General features: G+C 42.8%; 2 protein-coding genes across 2 annotated transcripts in view; both read right to left on the bottom strand.

Annotated features, from left to right (window-relative positions):
* The window catches only part of bmp6 (bone morphogenetic protein 6), a 55,224-nt gene extending 39,568 nt beyond the window's left edge, over positions 1–15,656 (bottom strand). The window contains exon 1 of the mRNA XM_085172188.1: positions 12,961–15,656. Within this exon, the coding sequence (XP_085028314.1) occupies positions 12,961–13,369 (409 nt within the window). The 5' untranslated portion in view covers positions 13,370–15,656. The remainder of the gene's footprint in view (positions 1–12,960) is intronic.
* Positions 1–16,802, bottom strand: part of LOC146511222 (uncharacterized) — a 54,978-nt gene that overhangs the window by 16,550 nt on the left and 21,626 nt on the right. The gene's annotated exons all lie outside the window — the stretch shown is intronic.

The following is a 16,802-nucleotide window of genomic DNA, read 5'->3' as shown; positions in this document are numbered from 1 at the left end:
GTGTACCTTAAACTGCTTGTACTTCTATTGCCATCTGCTCAGTGTGGCAAGATGTTGATGCAGCTAAATCGTGCTTAAGTCACCCTGACACCAACTGGAACTTAGTACTACAACTACATCTACACTACAAATACCATGAATGAGCACATTTGTTAGCAAAAAAGGTATGTGGTGGTGGATAAATAACAACCAGGCAAAAGGACATTAAACAGTGAATCTCTCGTGTTTCTGAATAATCCCAGTTCATAAAATAAAATAGAACATATAATAACACAAACTGTTACATGGTGTAGTGGTGGTTAGCACTGTTGCATCCCAGCAGGAAGATCCTGGGTTCAAATCCACCATCTGCACGGGGCTTTTCTGTGTGGAGTTTGCATATTCTCTCTGCATCCTTGATAAGTGGGGTTAGGTTGATTGGTGATTCTAATAATAGGTGTGAATGGTTGTCTGTCTCTATGTGCTCGCCCTCTTGCTCTATGGGACCCTGAGTTGGATGAGTGGATGGAGAACAGAGTGCTAGAGTCTCACATATTTATACATCTGGAAAGTGTCACATCACAGTTTTGCAGTCAAAACCTTTAAGAATCACTTTTTAAAAATCGGGATATTATTTCAGCTTACGCTGACCATCACGGATTGGAATCATGATTGAATTTATGAGAACGAGGCGAGGTTTGCGAGCATTGCTTAGAGATAATCAGATATGCCACATTTAAAAAAAGACTGCTTGCAAATTCCAGGGAAAACTGCAATTTGCTGAAGCTCTTGCATATAAAGAAAACTTGGACTGAAAATATGACGTTTTTAAAGCTAAGGAAAAGGGACCTCACAGGATTTACAAGACAAATATGTGTGTGTGTGCGCGTGTGCGTGTTTGTGTGTAACAAAGAAGCCTTGGGAGTTCATGCACACACATTCACCCCTTACAACCACATCTATAATCTTGAAACAGCATTGGTGTCAATTTGAATACTTGAAATGGCTACAAACAATTGCCAAAATTAATGGCCAGTTACAGCTTCCCCTAAAGTCTGTAAAAACAAGTGTTCTTCTCACTGGACACAAATTCAGGCCAATGAGCTGTCAGCAAAAGACAGTGTAACATCTTTTTCACATTTATAAGGAAATTCCATCAAATCAGGACAGAAATGAGCTGGAAAATAAACCCCGCCGATTTCCCCCCAACTTTATGAGATGTTAATAAAAAATGTAATTCTATAGTAAAGCAGCTGTCACAACAGCCTCTGGTCAGGCTAATGGTGGCCTACACTTCAGTTCAACTGTGATCAGCGGTCTTCACACAAGGTTACGTCCTGCGGCTGGAGGAGCCGGATGCCTCGCTGGAAGGACGCACAAACTGAAGTCGCCTTAACTTTGACATCCACCAGTTCAACCACGTTTAATGTGAGGTTTAAAACAGTAAGCCGTAATGCATGCAAGGCCTTTCCCCTGCAGACAAAAACAAGGATTTTCTCCCTTTATTTCGGATTAATAAAGTCATTTCATTTCGACACGAACATGAGAACAAATTCAACCAAACATCGCTGGTTGACTTTGCAACAATCCTACACTGGGATGATTGATCCTGCAGTACATGGCACCCAAAAAGATGCTCCATTTAAAGCTGGTCTGATTTTAAGGACTGGCTACCCTTTGGTTGTCATTAGATACAGGGGAAAACATTTCACTGGCCAGGAGAGAGGGCGTTTTTTTGAGTCCGTGACTGCGCCCTGAAAAAATATGAGACTGCTGCAAATCTATCAGCGAATTTTGAAAATAAAAATGTCTCCGGCTGTTGCCTGGTCGCAAAATGAGATCCCCAAACAGAGAACAACAGGTGGACCAGTAATAGTTTTCAAAGACACCATTAAAGTCAATATTTATTGGGAAAATCAGCGACCCCAAGCAAACGGAGGGCATGATCGTTTAAAAAAAAAAAAAACAGAAAAGGGAAAGAGAAGGAAAGAAACCTCTGATCTTGTTCCTTTTTTCTGCAATGCTCTTTGTTCTTGATGCTCGGCTCCTCTTTGGTTTTGGCTCTTCCTCTTTGGTTTATATGAATGATGATAGCTACCTATGGTCTTCCTCTTGGGTTGTGACCACAGACCCTCTCAGAAATTGCTCCCTCTGCTGCTTTATTAAATTGGCCACCACTCGGTGCTAAGTGAATATTCCATAAACAGAGACGAACTCCTGCGGTTTTTGATGGGCCCATTTTCAGCAAAACAAACCATTTCAGTGGCTTTGAATTATTACCAGGCCCCATTTTATTTAGATTGTGTCTATAAGGGACGGCAGCTGTCAAGAGTCCCCCCTTTTATTGGCTTTCCGAGGTCTAATTGCACAGACTGTGTGTAGTCTGCACAGCCGTCATCTTCAGGTTGCTGTGTGTTCCTGCTCGTACGTGTCTGCCTATATTTATCTGTGTGTGTGCCTTTGTAGACGTGCAGCAGCACAGGCAGCAAAAAAGCCTGCTATAGTGATCTGCCGTTAAAATCTGCTTTTGGGCAGCAGGTGTGTATGCATGTGAGTGTGTGCGCATATAAGTGTGTGTGTGTGTGTGTGTGTCTGGTCCCAGATTTAGAGGAGGAAGCCGGTGTCAGAGCTGAGAGATGGATCCCTCCTCAGGGATCCGATAAATAAGGAAAAAATATCTTTGAAAAAGGGAAACACAGCTGTTTCCAAAGGAGAAGGCAAAATATCGGTGGCGTTGCATTCCACAGCCACAAGGTAGAAGGCCAGCTCGCCCCGTGATGATGTTTGGGACTCTATTTTCACTCCCCACGTGAACACCTCCCTTTTTTTTCTTCCTCTCCACACATCTTCTCTTCCATTATGTCGCTCCCTCCTCACCCCTCTCACTCTCTTCCCTCCACTCTGTCTGTCATAAAGACAGTCGGACCGCAGTGTGATTCCCACTGGAAGGTCCACGGTGACCACAATGCATTTCAGCGGCTTAGAGGCAGAGCACATGATCCACTGATAAATCAGTCTGGGCCGGCTTCAATACTCCCCCCCGGGCCGACTTACATGTAAGACCTACTGCTTGTTTTACACACAGGCACGGCTCCAAAAACAGCGATGGTAACAGGATACCTGGATATTCAAAAAGCAGGTGGGCCTTGAGGAAAATCAGTAGAAAAATAATCAAGGTTTCTAATAATAGGTCTGTCGACGGTGTCAGCAGAGCGTTGCAGAATGAAAGTGTAGAACGCACCGGCCTTCTCCACTTTATCTGAGCTCGCAGAGAACGTTTAGAAACTCACATCGAAACAGTCTTTTATCATTTCAGTGAAGCTCGCCGGGAACTTCCTTTAACACACATGGATAAATGTGCAACACACTGCTACAAACACGAGAGTGATCAATGCTGTCACCGCAAACAGCTGTAGAAAAAAATACATAAGTGAAAACTGAAGAGAGGGAAATGTTACAGGAATAATCAACACCGCAGTGATTAAAGAAGGAAATTAGCATACTCGATTATCCTCTTTTTTTCATTTTAATTACAGATTACATACTAATCACGTGTTTTCATCTCGCTGTTGGAAGAAATGATTTTAGAAGCAAAATCATTAGCAGGGTGTGCACGCACACAGAGAGTAGAAAACCACCCAAAATTAGTCAACATGGAAGGATGTTTCATGGCCTAAATGAATCATCAAAGCACTGGGTGGAAGTGCAATACCTCAAAAGGAAACCACACGCCTCAGAAATCTGATTAAAGTGCAGTGCGGTGTAATAGCTCGCGCTGTCACTGACTGTTCAGTGTGCAAAGATTGTGCCGAACAGTTGCTTCCAATGTTTCGGCGTTTTCAGGCCTTCAGGGAGAAAGCTTATGGCTTCAAACAGGAAATCAACTGCATGTTAGTAACATTAAAAAAAAAAAAGTTACTTAAATATTTATTACATTTTTAACAAGCTTTTGCCTTCATTCTTAAGGTGGTTTTGAGTGTTTTGAAAACCCAAATAAAAAGTATTATTAGTATTATTATACAGCGCAGTTGTGTAGTATAACTGTCGCCCTCACTCATATCTATTGTCGGAAGTTTGGAGGAAACATGGTGCCGTTTTTAATAAAAGTGTCCAGATTGAGGGAAATTCTGGACTCTCGACTTGTACGGGCAGGAGCAGAAACGCCACATATGCTACAGTGTTTAAAATATGTGAAATAAGACAGCGAGTCACGAAGTCTGACTATCTGAATGACTGTCAACACTTTCCTCAGCTTCCCACTGGCCACTTTAAATTATCTCATAATTTCACAGTGGTGCACAAATCCAACATTCACTGCAGTTACGGGAGTTATCTAAAGGTTCATATCCTTCATGTTCCTAGAGATATCTCTGTAGCACAACACTAAGCTGAGACGTCCTGCCTCTATGCAGCTGGTTTTTCTTTTATTTGGATGTGAAATACAGATAACACGGAGAGAGGAATGCGTCATCAAAGACATGGGCTGGACACACGTCACGTAACCTGGATGAAGGGAGATCGGAGCATATTATTTGCAAAAAAACAAAAAACAAATAAGCAAACAAAAAAACAAAAACAAATGGGAGACTTCCTCTTCCAAAAGGATTCATACTGGACATTTAAACATTGAGATAAGGTCTCCAGGAGACTGGCTGCTCAGATATGTGCAAAGTGTCAGTACAGGAGGAGGCACTGGGCAGAGTTTCCCTTGCACATCCTTAGTGATAAGAACCTTTAATCCAAACTGCCTCGTGGCAAGAGGAATGGATACATTTTTCTATGAGTGGCCTCACTTAGGATTTAAACCTCTGGCCTAATTGATTTGGTGGCACATATGTAATGCCTTATAAATTTGGAGCATTTAGGATTTAAAGGCATTTTACTTTTTTCTTTTCTAAAATGTTTTTGTAACTGATTGTAGAAAAAGATTAAACCGATCTTTCTTTGCTGTTTTTTCTTCTTCCTCACCTGACCGACCTTCGTCATTCTCGTTCTCCAGAGATGCCTCGATTAAGAAATTTTAGATTTAAATCAAAAATGTTGTGCACAGCATATCGAGAGCACTTATTGCTTACCTTCCTCCTTTGCACTCTTTTTTTTCCTCATCTCACTCTTCCTCCCTGCCCCAATTCATCTCTCCTGTCTCCGACTGTTTTCCTGTCAGTATCGTGTTTAGAAAGTCAGCCCGTGGGTCAGCCTAGGGCTCGTAAATTTGTCAGCAGCGGCGCTGCAGAAAGGGGAGGCTACTTGCTCAGAAGGGTCAAGAGCACTGGTGGTCATATGGGGCCTTTTCTCACTGCGGACTCGTGGTTGTTGTTTCAGGCACGTCCTCTTTAGAGAGACACCCAGCCTGGGAACATGCGACGGGCAGCAGTGTGTGATGAAGACATCTTGTGTGATGAAGTTCGAGTTCCAAGTTGTCTAAAGGGTACATTCAAATACTCTCTGTTTACCAGAGCAGACACTCACGGTGAAAGCGCGAGTCTGTATTTGTGTATTTGTAAAGACTTGCGTTGCTACATTCATGTCGCGACCCCTGACCCTAACCCTGAAGAACGGACTCCACCCCGACACACTCATCATTGTTGTCGAGAGACCTTACGTTTCTAAATGTTCACACACAAACATATGCACATACACAAGAAAATAAACCTATTTTCTAATGTTTTTAACAGGGATATAGGTGCTCCGTGCTATAAATAGAAACACATAAAAGCTGGTAGGAAGACTTCTTCGATTACGGGGGACTTTACCAGTCCTCTTTAAGTCCATTAAAGTACTGCACTCTATTCTAAAATAAAAAAAACAGAAAACAAGAGACCAAGAGCATCAGCAAAACACCAAAAAGGTGCTAAACTTCTTGTTAACGTGTCCATTGTAAGAACAAGATCTAAAGAGACTGGTGTTAATGGAAAACCATCATGAAGAAACCACAGCTTCCTGCACACCAACAGCAAAACCTGGAGGTAGCCTCATAGATTGATGCTATTTTTTCTTTAGATGTCTGAACAAATCAGCATCAAGATAAAAGAAGAAAATAATTATAATTGTTATTTATTTTGTTTGATTTATTTAGTCTTTTTTGCATGTCACAAATGTCCAAATAAAGTCCATTCAGTGACTTTTGACATATTTTTGACTGGACTAAACTGGTTTGGGCTGGAAATGATGCCAGTGTGTCTTAAAATCCATCCAAAATGCACACGTGCAAACACTAAGACATGATAGGTCCATAATTTGTTGGACAAAGATGCAATTTCTGTAGTCTCTGTACACCATCACAGTCGAGCTGGTCAAGTGTATCGCCTCTTTTTAAGAATGTACGAGGTCTGATGCTGATCTGGACACACTCAAAGTTTTTGCCTCCTCTCTGATACGTTTATTTATTTTTTCCCAACCTAATGATGGCGTCCTTCACTTGCACTGACAAAGCTTTTGTCCTCATTTTTAAAATATCAGTGAAAAGCAATTTATTGTGGAATAAATGAGCAATAATGAATGCATTTATGCACTCCTTATAATGGTGCTAGCCTGCAAGCAGCCTGTGGGTCTCCCTTTCTTCTTTTTGTTCCTTTCCTTGTTCCCATTTTTTAAAATTGATCGGAGATACATCCTTGCTTCCCGGTGGATTCACAGAAGAACGTGACACCAGGAACGTTTACAGTCACCATTTACGCCATTCCCGTCAGCCAAGAATGAGTCTCTCTGACGGGGTAAATGATGGCGTCATTATGATAATGATGGAGATTACTGGGCACACAAGGACATGCTGAGTTGAGACTTTAGCGGGGAAAAAACCAACCAGCCAGTTCTTACTACACACATGTGTAGATGTGAACTATATTGGTGAGGGCCTGATTTAAGGAGGGAAGATTGACTAATTTGATAGAATTAAATGTTTTTACATTATTTTGGAGCTGAAGGTTGGTCTTTGTCTTTGGATGCCATTTCTTCCCCTTCGCCTTTTATTTTATTTTATTTGTAGCTACAAACTTGGGGAAATTGGAGAAATGCATAAATCAAAACATTAATTCTTTCATGTTCGCACTCTTCAGACATACAAACACAGCCTTAAACAAGCACAAAACCCTGATTCCTGGTTAATGATCTCCTCCTTGTAGACACTTAAACATGACACAAAGCCTGACAGTTTTAAAGCCCCCTCGGGAGAGCGACGCAGGAGTTAAAAAAATGTGCACAAAAAAAAGGCAGGAGGCAACGAAAGTGATTGTGTTTTCTCTCCGGGGTTTTAAATACAGCGTTCTTCTCGCATCACAAACCCCATAAGATACCAGGAAATAGTTAAAAAGTGACACGCAAAGACAGATAGACGTGGAGAGGAATCGCAGATGTGAGAGATGCGAGCGGAGCTTGGCGTCACTTTCTTTTAAGCACAGCAGAGCAAACAGAACAAATTCCTCCATGCCTGCACGCAGAGGTGATAAAGGAGCAGCGAGTCCTAATCAGATGTTCCGCCGGGGTTATCGGCTCATTTCGATAGATCGTTACCAGCAGGGAGTGCGCTGCACCTCACCTCCTTATCTCGTCACACTCCGTCACCCCACGCCCCTATCGCTCCGAAGTGGAATGCCCAATGAAGACATGAAAATGGATGCGAGGCAGAGGGGAAAGGAGGAACATGGGAAGAGGTGTAAGGGAGCCCCAAATCTCAGCTGCCATCTCTTCAAGCCTGAGAGTTATGCCGTGAGAGGGAGCGATATTATCGAGGGGTGGATGAGTGTGTGTGAGATTGTGTGTGTACATCCTCTTACCGAGCACAATACAGTCAGGAGACGCACTCATCAGCACTGTAATGTGCACAAATGTTCTCCTAGGACATTCAACAGAGTTGTCCTGTAACACTCCATCTTTTTATGACAGCCTTCTTTTTTTTATGAAGCCTGACTGGAAAAGACATAATCTCGTTAACCAGACATGTTTCCCCCATCAACCCTGTTTGTTTCTTGAGGCAGCTGTGTGTTTTGCCAGTGCACTCAACAACCAACTCAATCCAGAAAAAGGAAGCGCGCTGAAACCCTGAAACTCAATAAGCAGAATTATTTGTATATCTTGGGCCATTCTTGAACATCATCGCAAGTTCAAGTGAATTTGTTGCGGCAGTGAAATATCTGATACTATAAACAGATGAAAACAAACACAGAGGTTTGTACTATGTAATTTTTCTCACCGTTGAAGGAAGGCCTTCACTGCCAAGTTTATGTTTCAGAAAAGAGCTTTTATTCCACTCTAGCATATCTTGAATTCCTCGCTTAACTTCTGGCTAATACTGTTTACGGGGTTCTCAAAGTTGAAGAAAAGTGATGGGTGGTCTTCTGTTCTGGTCCCTTTGGCTTTGCAGGAAGTGTTTCAAGACAATTTAGTGAAAATTTTCCAATTTTTCACAGTCCGTGCCTTAAACAATCGACTCTTTGATCGAAGCCAGCTAATTATTTGATCATGCTGGAGCTCTGGGACACGTACTGCTGCAGAGGAAGTGGCTTACCTGGGCTTAGGCACTGAGAAACGCAGCCAGGCATCATAAGACAAGGAAAACAGGCATTTAATAAGGGCACTTTATTTGAGAATAAGCCCAGGGCTGTCTGAACCCGGCTAATCTCCCCAAAACCCACTTCTTAAAGCTTTCTGCCTTGTTTGCCTTTAAAGTGTGGGAGGTAGGTGAACGCCTGGCTGTTTGCTTTGTGACAGCTCAGGTATAGCCATGCAATGAGGTGTGCAGAGACTGAAAGGACAGGGAAAAAGAGAAAATGAGGGTAGAAGCGATGACAGACAGGTGGGAGAAAGCATAAAACAATTTCATTACATTTGAGCTTTGAGGGAAAGACGTGCAATTTCGCTTTCTGGACACTGGGAAAAATGCCAAGTTTAAATGCAACCAAGATTAAATCAAGATGTCATGTTTGTTTGTTTTCAGACCTCCTCCAGAGAGTGTTAGAGATGCAGTCTACCAAAAGCTGCATGTGTTTTTTCCAAGATGAAGATCTGATGTGTACTTTTTTCTAGGTTCTGCTACACCGATGAGCAGTCTGTGCATCAAAATAGCCACTCTCCACATTACATATAAAAAAAATCTATCTCCCTGATAAAAATATAAGTTGGACAATTTATTACTCAGATTCTAAGATTAAATCCCCTCCCTCCTTCAAGGTTATGGGCAGCTCTCATCTTTGATTGTGGGTTTTCTAGATGAGCTGTTGTTTCAACTAGAATGAACAGACTGCACTATTAAGCCTGCTTATTCTCAATTACATCTTGTATAGAATGGATTGGTGAGCATAAATGTGTCAAAGGTAAGTGTAGATACAAACAAGAAGTATTAAGGGCAGATTATTAAGACGTGGTTGCAACTTCACTTTAGCCAGACGCTGAAAAATCTTCCCCCGAGACACACACATAATCCTCTGTGCTCCCAAATCTAACCACAAAAATCAGATTTGTGATCTGCTTGATGAAGCAGCCCGTGACTAAATGTAAATGAATCTTATCTGGATGCTCTGTATCCTGAGAAAACAAGAGCAACTTGGGCCTTAGAAGAAAAAGTAGCTACGAGGACAGGTTTCATCTCACCTCCAAAGCATCAGAGGGTATTTAGAAAAAGTCAAACAAGGTTCAAAATCCCTGTGGGGGTTTTCCAGGATTATTATGGGACCTTCCCCTCGGTGCCTCCCAGCAGACAAACAGAAGCCCTGCAGAGCTATGCCAAGCTTTAGAGAGACCTCCGCACCTGTCTGTCTGTCTGTCGGCCACAAACACATCACAGTTAAATGCAGATGACACAGGAACAACATTTGTCGTTCCTCCTCGGCGACCCATGAAACCAAAGGCGTTTCTGTGCATCTCTCATTCACCATAACCACCAGGAAACAGCCTAACCGCTAAAAATCAAACCTGATAGGAATAGCAAATTTTCCCCTGCTGACTATTATAACCGTCACTGCGGCTTTGGGTATTTGCTCAGCAATATGTCACCGCTCATTAATTGAGTGAGCAATGACCTCTTGTATTTGTTTTCCACTGGAATGCAGCTTTACCAATACTGGTCACTTACTCCACAATATACTACCTTGTGAGAGATTTACCGAAGAGTCCAGTAGGTCATATTTTTTTCCCCCCACTAAATATTAATAGTTCTAATAGTTCACTGCAAATGTGAATGTGGAAAACATAGCTTTGTACACTAAAGGATGAACACTCTTTATAGTTCTTGCCGTTCTTGCCGGTAAAGGATTAGAAGCACTTGCTTTCACACGTGAAACAAGTGCTTCTAACAACCCCCGACTCCTGTTGTTCAGAGCGACCGTCACCTGTGGACCTCTCTGTGCATCAGGACGTGTCCAGAGCTGCAGAGTGTCGCACAGGGTGAGTCACACGGCACACAGTGTCGCTTCACTCCACCCCAGTGGAAAAGCAGAACGTCCACAAGGCAAACAGTGATGAACGCGCTCCTCTAGGAATGAAGATGAAAAAGCAGCTGGAAAATGTGCTTCTGCTTCCTCCTTCCCCCCCAATTTAAAGTTTTCCACATCTTTTTTTTCTTCTTCTTTTTTTCAGTGGGTCATTCTGAACAAGTGATGAAGGCATGGGAGAATGGACGACCAAACGCAAAGTGTACATGAATCACGCAGAGGTGGGGGTGTGAGGAGGCATATGGTTTGCAGAGAGCGCATTTGAGACCGAATGTAATGCTGGGGCTCTTAAATCTGTCTGTGCCCCCGGGAGAATACACTCTGAGAATGAGACATCTATCTGTGCTGCTGCCACGGTTGGCTGTGAAAGCCATCAGCTCAGACCCAAGTTTAAATCACTGTCATTGTTTTGTTTGCTACGGGGCGCTTTCACCTCTGTGATTCGTACATCTGCACACATGGCTGGTTTCAAAACAGGTGAATCCACTTTGAAAACCATGTGACCCGTGTAAACCACATGTCATCTTCTTTAATTTGACTGATGATCTTGCTACAGTGTGTTTCACTTAACAATATTTGTCAGATGAAGGAGCTCGGCTGAACCCGAGTCTGTTAATCTGTCATTTTCAAATCCTTTCAGACAGATTGTTTGACTTCTCCGCTTTTCTTTCTCTCATTAATCTTGATTCCAATTTGTAGTTTTACTCAGGCCACACATGATATCCAGATTTCTGGGGCTACTTTTGAAATACACACACAAAAGGACCACCCAGAAGTGTTTCTTTCTACTATAGTTTTCTAAAAGAGAATCCACCACACAAATGGCTCCAATTGCCCAAAAAACCCCCCAAAAAAGACACATTAAAAACTAATCGGACGGCGACGACACACGGTAGTCGTGCAAGGCCTTATTTGCAAAGCAGATGGAAAGCCTTGGCCTGTCCAACATTAATTACAATCACATTCAGGGAGGAAGCCATCCCTCCTCCAGGGCGGTTAGGACTCTGTGTACGGCTGGAGGAGATGGCAACCTAATCCCCTGGTCACCGCAGAAATCTGAGGGAATCGTCAAAGATGGACAGGACATGATTAATCAAAGTGGAGAGCCAGATGTGCAACAACACGGGCGTATAAACCGAACACTCGCACAGCAAAGGAACACTAAAGCCACAGACGCACAAACACCATCGCATTCCCCCCACAGAAGCCAACAAGAGGGGCTCCGATATATGAGACCAAAACGACGGCCTCCTCCTGTCTGAATATCTGGTTTTCATCACTACAAAATTGCAACACCAATCCTCAGAGGTACAATAAGTAGAGAATAGTGCTCTACTTCAGTCACTCCAACCGAATTCACTTCGTTTGTGGTATTGAGTGACCGTTAAATGGTTTGGAAAGGTGAGGGGTAAAAAATATTTACAGGAATATTTGTTTTAAGAAAAGTTTGAGTGAGGGGGGGGGGGGGGGGGGGGGGGGGTGAAGCCATAAGACTACATTCCTCAGCAGTGATATGTTCCCACTGCTCTCCTAGCCAGATCATGACAATGCACCCCCCCCCCCCCCCCCCCCCCAAAAAAAAAAAAAGGCAATCAATCTGGATTTAAGCCTCCTTCTCCACCAGCGCCTGACTCTGGCAGCGCGTCTGTTTATCTTGAGGCGCTCTGTTTAGAGTCTCCCAGTAAACACTACAGCTCCTAATGGAAGGAAGGGCTTTGAGCTTTTATGTCCTAAACTCGTTATGATTAAAGTGTTCCTCTTTATCATCACTCGAGCTAATTAAAGACAAAGCTGCTTGGGAAACACAAACAACGCGACGCGATTTACGCACAGTAACCGCAACTCGCTGTAACGGAGGTCAACGGCAAGAATAGTCTTATATATATATATATATATATATATATATATATATATATATATATATATGTGTGTGTGTGTGTGTGTGTGTGTGTAGTTACACGCCAGCGGTGGTGGTTGATGGTTTGCTGAGAATACGAGGTTTATTTTTCCCGAGAAGACATAAATCATGGCGTAGATTGCACAGCAAGACTTGACCGCAGAATTTCGGTCCTATAAATGAGCTGAGGAGGGTGAATTTACGCGGAGGGAGAGGACGTGTAACAATAAATTACTCAGAAACAATACGAACCTCGTCAGTTTTTCCTCAAACCGCACAGCAGATGAGTTTGTTATTTGCTCTCCCCGTGGTTTGCACAATGGGTTCGTTCATTATCCGGCGCTAAAAGTGCGTAACTGTGTGTCTGCTTTGTGTGTTGCGCTGTGTTGAGAGCTGTAACCCCAAAGTTTAAAGTAGATGAGATAAAAAGAGCCAAGTTATGACCCTTTATTTTATATTTTACTTTTTTAGCATTAAATTCCGATAAAGTTTTGTTATTTTGTCTAATTATCCTCCGGTCTGCCCAGGCACCCTCATTTCACTTGCTTGTATAAAACACCTGTTCGGTCTCATATAAAATAGACCCAACACAATCACAATTACGCACAGAGAAAAAAAAAATCACAGATGAAAAAGTTTTGTTTTGTTTCAACAACTTACCTAAATTAACGAAGCTCATCACCATGTCTGCATCATTTAGAAAGGCAGTTTCTTGATATGTGGCCAGGGGAGGGCTCTGGGTCGTCCGCATGGCCTGATATCGCTCCAACCTGCTTTCCACTTGGCTCTTCTCCTCGCTGGATATAGTGTTGTATAAGTCCAGCATGAAAAGCGGAGCGGAGTTGTACTTTCCGTTTGACAAATGCGGTCTCGGTCTGTGGGGCAGCCCCAGGATGGACAGGATCTCCTTCTGCATCTCCCTCTTCTCGTGCGTCCTCAGCCGCCGGTGGGTGAAACCTGCTTGAACCTCGTTATTTCCATCCAGTGAATAATTACTCCCCGCGACTGTGAACATGCAGTAATAAGCGCTCCACCACAATCCAACTAAGGCAAGCCAGCGGATGGTCATGGTGTTGTCCCGCAGTGGCTCTCCGGAGTCCCAAGAGTGGCTGGCTTGGAGCTTCAGTCGCCTATCAGAAAGTAAAAATGCGCGTAATGGTAACCAAAGTCCGTCCGAGCGCGTTGTGATCTGTGGCAACCAAAGATCAAAAGCAAAGAAAGAATCGTGTATCAAGCCATTTAAAAGACTCGCCAAAGCAAAATGCGCATAATAGTATCGGCCCAGCTTTCATTTCTGATCGCCGTAGCGCGCTTGGCTCCTTCAGGATAAAGTGCACCATGTGAAACTTAATTCTGAGCGCTCCAGTAAGTCGGTCAACAGACACCGTCTGATGTCACATTTACCAGAAGAAGAAGAACAACTCCTCTGACAGAAGCCATGTTACTTACAGCGGATATATCTACTCGCCTGGATTTATGGCTTTTCCAAAGCTGCGCACTGCGTCCTTAAACTGTTCGAAGCGCTCTCAGCGACAGTCACCTACTCCCACAGTCGGAGTGTCAGAGTCTAACAGGAATCAGCAGGTTGCAGTCCATAATATGCGTGCGCACGGACTTGTTCAGCGCTTTAACCGCCCACTCTGTGCGCTCTCAGCCAGAGGTGGAGCTCTTTTTAGGCTGCAAACACGACCTAACATCGTATTTCCAGATTTTATTTACAGCCTGTTCGTTTTAATAAAGCTGTCAGGTTTGTGAAGCACGGGATGCGCTCGTTATTTTACACTTTCCGTGTCAGGACTTGACGGAAACTCTGCTTCTGCGTCACACTTCTACGTGTAATAAATAAGACTGCTGGGGTCGATCTCACACTTCTGATCGGAGCACATCATACTCCAAAATGATCTGTTTTTAACGAGGTTTGAAGAGTTGCGATGCGGGAGCTTGAATCAGTAAATGTGCTAAAGCAGGGGTCACACATTTACACGTTGTCCTGTTGAGGCACGACCCCTAACGATGGAGTCTGAAACAGCAAGTAAAGCGCTCACAGCAGCTACAAGCGAGAAGAGCCCGCACCTTCCTGTTACCGCCGCTGGAAATAACGCGAACAAATTGCGCAATGGGTAATTTGGCCGAGTTGACCCTTGGAAAACAAAGTCCTGACGTAAGAATTTTAACTTTTTTTCTTTTGCTTCTTTTTACAGTCTGCGGTCGTACATTCATTTCAAACTAAAACAATAAAGTAAATATTTAGTTCCCAGTCTCAGCTTCGAGTGGGTTTACAGCAAAATAGAAGTATCTGCGTTGCAGACACGGGATTTTTAAACAGCACAGAGTCCAGAGTTAAAGGGTTCAGAAATATTTGCATGAATAAACACAGATTTAATGAACATCTGAATATTTAACACTGGCTGTGCAAACCCACATACTTCCCCGCGGCTGGATCTAAATGGACTGGTTCTTATATCGCGCTTTTCTACTCTGAGCACTCCTCGCTCATACTTACCTCATTCACCCATTCACACCCATCCATTCCCAATCTATGCTATTTCTTTCAAAGGGCTTTTATCTAACATTCACAGGCATTCAAACATGCTCCAGTTGTGTATTTACTTCACATGCATGGTCAGCTCCCTGCTCCTCATAGGACAGTAACTTAATGATATCTCTCACTCAGCTCTGTAGGCTCTTTTGTGAATGAAATGATGATGAAACAACATCTGCCCACGGTCACAGCTAAGAGTTTGTTCTTAGAGGTGAACCTTTGCGATTTAACTCCCCTGAAATTCAAGTCAAAATTCAAATCAAAAGTGTTCAAAGACAGAGTATTTGTTGTGATTTGAACAATATTGGTCACTAATTACTTAAAAGTATTTTTAAGTGCCATACTATACACAAATACACTCACCTGTTCTCTATTATTTAAGTTTTTTGTAAATAATAGTAGGTATGCTTCTTTTCTGGCACATTATTTCACTTCCTCACTTCAGATGAATCGATAAAGCAATTTTAATACTTTGCGAATTAAAGTCATACATTTAAACCCTATAAAATATAGTGCTTAACATTATACCTTAGCCACTATGTCTCCTATATGTGTCACAAATGCACTGAAATGTGCTGCTGTAGTATTTAGTGCTTTTATAGTCTCTAATATTCCATTGAAAATAGCATGGACCTCATGCATTTGGATGTACTAAAAAAAAATAAAAAATCTCCCATGCTATTTTAGTGTACTAAATAATATGTTGCTGTGGTATTTCAGAACCGGCCTAACAGAACTCGGCTAAACGTGCTCCAGAAACGGAAAAGGAATTCTCTAAAATTCCTCTTCTGTCTTTTCCTGCCCTCTCTCCATTCCCCCTAACCTGTGTTATGTCTTCCTGGTCCCTTCAGTCTGTGATGGACCGGGTGATAAGGTCCAAAGGTGTCCATATCGTTCTGAGTCTCTGCTACTGCTGCTGCCAGAGCTTATCTAATCTGTATGTGAAGAGTGAGATCCAGCATCAAAGCTACACATACCACCACCACCACACAAACAGACACATACACTCACACATCTACTGCTGGGGAGCTTCCAGACTAAATACCACACCATCAATCCCATACAGCTGAAAGAAAACCTAACATTGGGGAAGGGCGTGTGTTTTTCAAATGTCATTGTCTATTCGCTATATTCACTCTACACAGTTCTCCTGATTTGAAATAGTTGAAAACATTTATCCCGCCTACCCAACATGAAAATAATCCAGAAAGACTTGTCACACATAAAATTATGTGTTTTGAAATGCAAACTGACCCATCTCTGAAATAACAGAAGCAGGGCTAGAGATGCTGTGCTGACGGAGAACCAGCTGTCCCGCGGACGTCATTTATCAGCTTTTTTCAGTTTTTCTTGGAATCCAAGATCCCATTTATCTGAGCTGGAGCTAAGTCCTGATTTATAACACAGGCTGTGGGTTAAGCCAAGTTTGAGCACACAGACACATAAAAGTAACCCTTTCACTGGGAACGATTTTGTGAATGGTAACTTTTTTTCCTTCCAGTTTTTTTTTAAAAGATGCTTTTTTGGCTTGAGTGCTAAACAGAGAAGCAGGGAACGAGTCAGGGTAAAAGCACGAAAGGAAAGGGTTCATTTATGAGTATGAATCAGCCGATGGCAACACCATGAAGTCCATGATTTAAAGTCTTTATGGACCATTAATTTTAGACATGTGTCTCAATAAACAAACACTACCCTGCTCCCCAAAAACAATTCAGAGCTCTTCTTGTCTTTCGCAGAGCTTTCATAGCAACCAGCATAACAAGCCGCACAGGCACACATTTACTTTAAAATAATATGAAAAGATATCCCTCGACATGTTGTGTGTGTGAGTGAGGGTGTGTGTACGCATTCCCCGAGGCAGCGCAGGTGATATGTGTGCATGCTGGGTGAATTGGAAGCAGAGGGAGGAGGAAACATTAAACAGAAGTTCTGTGTCCTGTCATCACACTGTCTAGACAGG

Source organism: Neolamprologus multifasciatus, chromosome 9 (assembly GCF_963576455.1).
Source record: "Neolamprologus multifasciatus chromosome 9, fNeoMul1.2, whole genome shotgun sequence".
Lineage (NCBI taxonomy): Eukaryota > Metazoa > Chordata > Actinopteri > Cichliformes > Cichlidae > Neolamprologus > Neolamprologus multifasciatus.
This window is presented reverse-complemented; position numbering and strand designations above follow the sequence as displayed.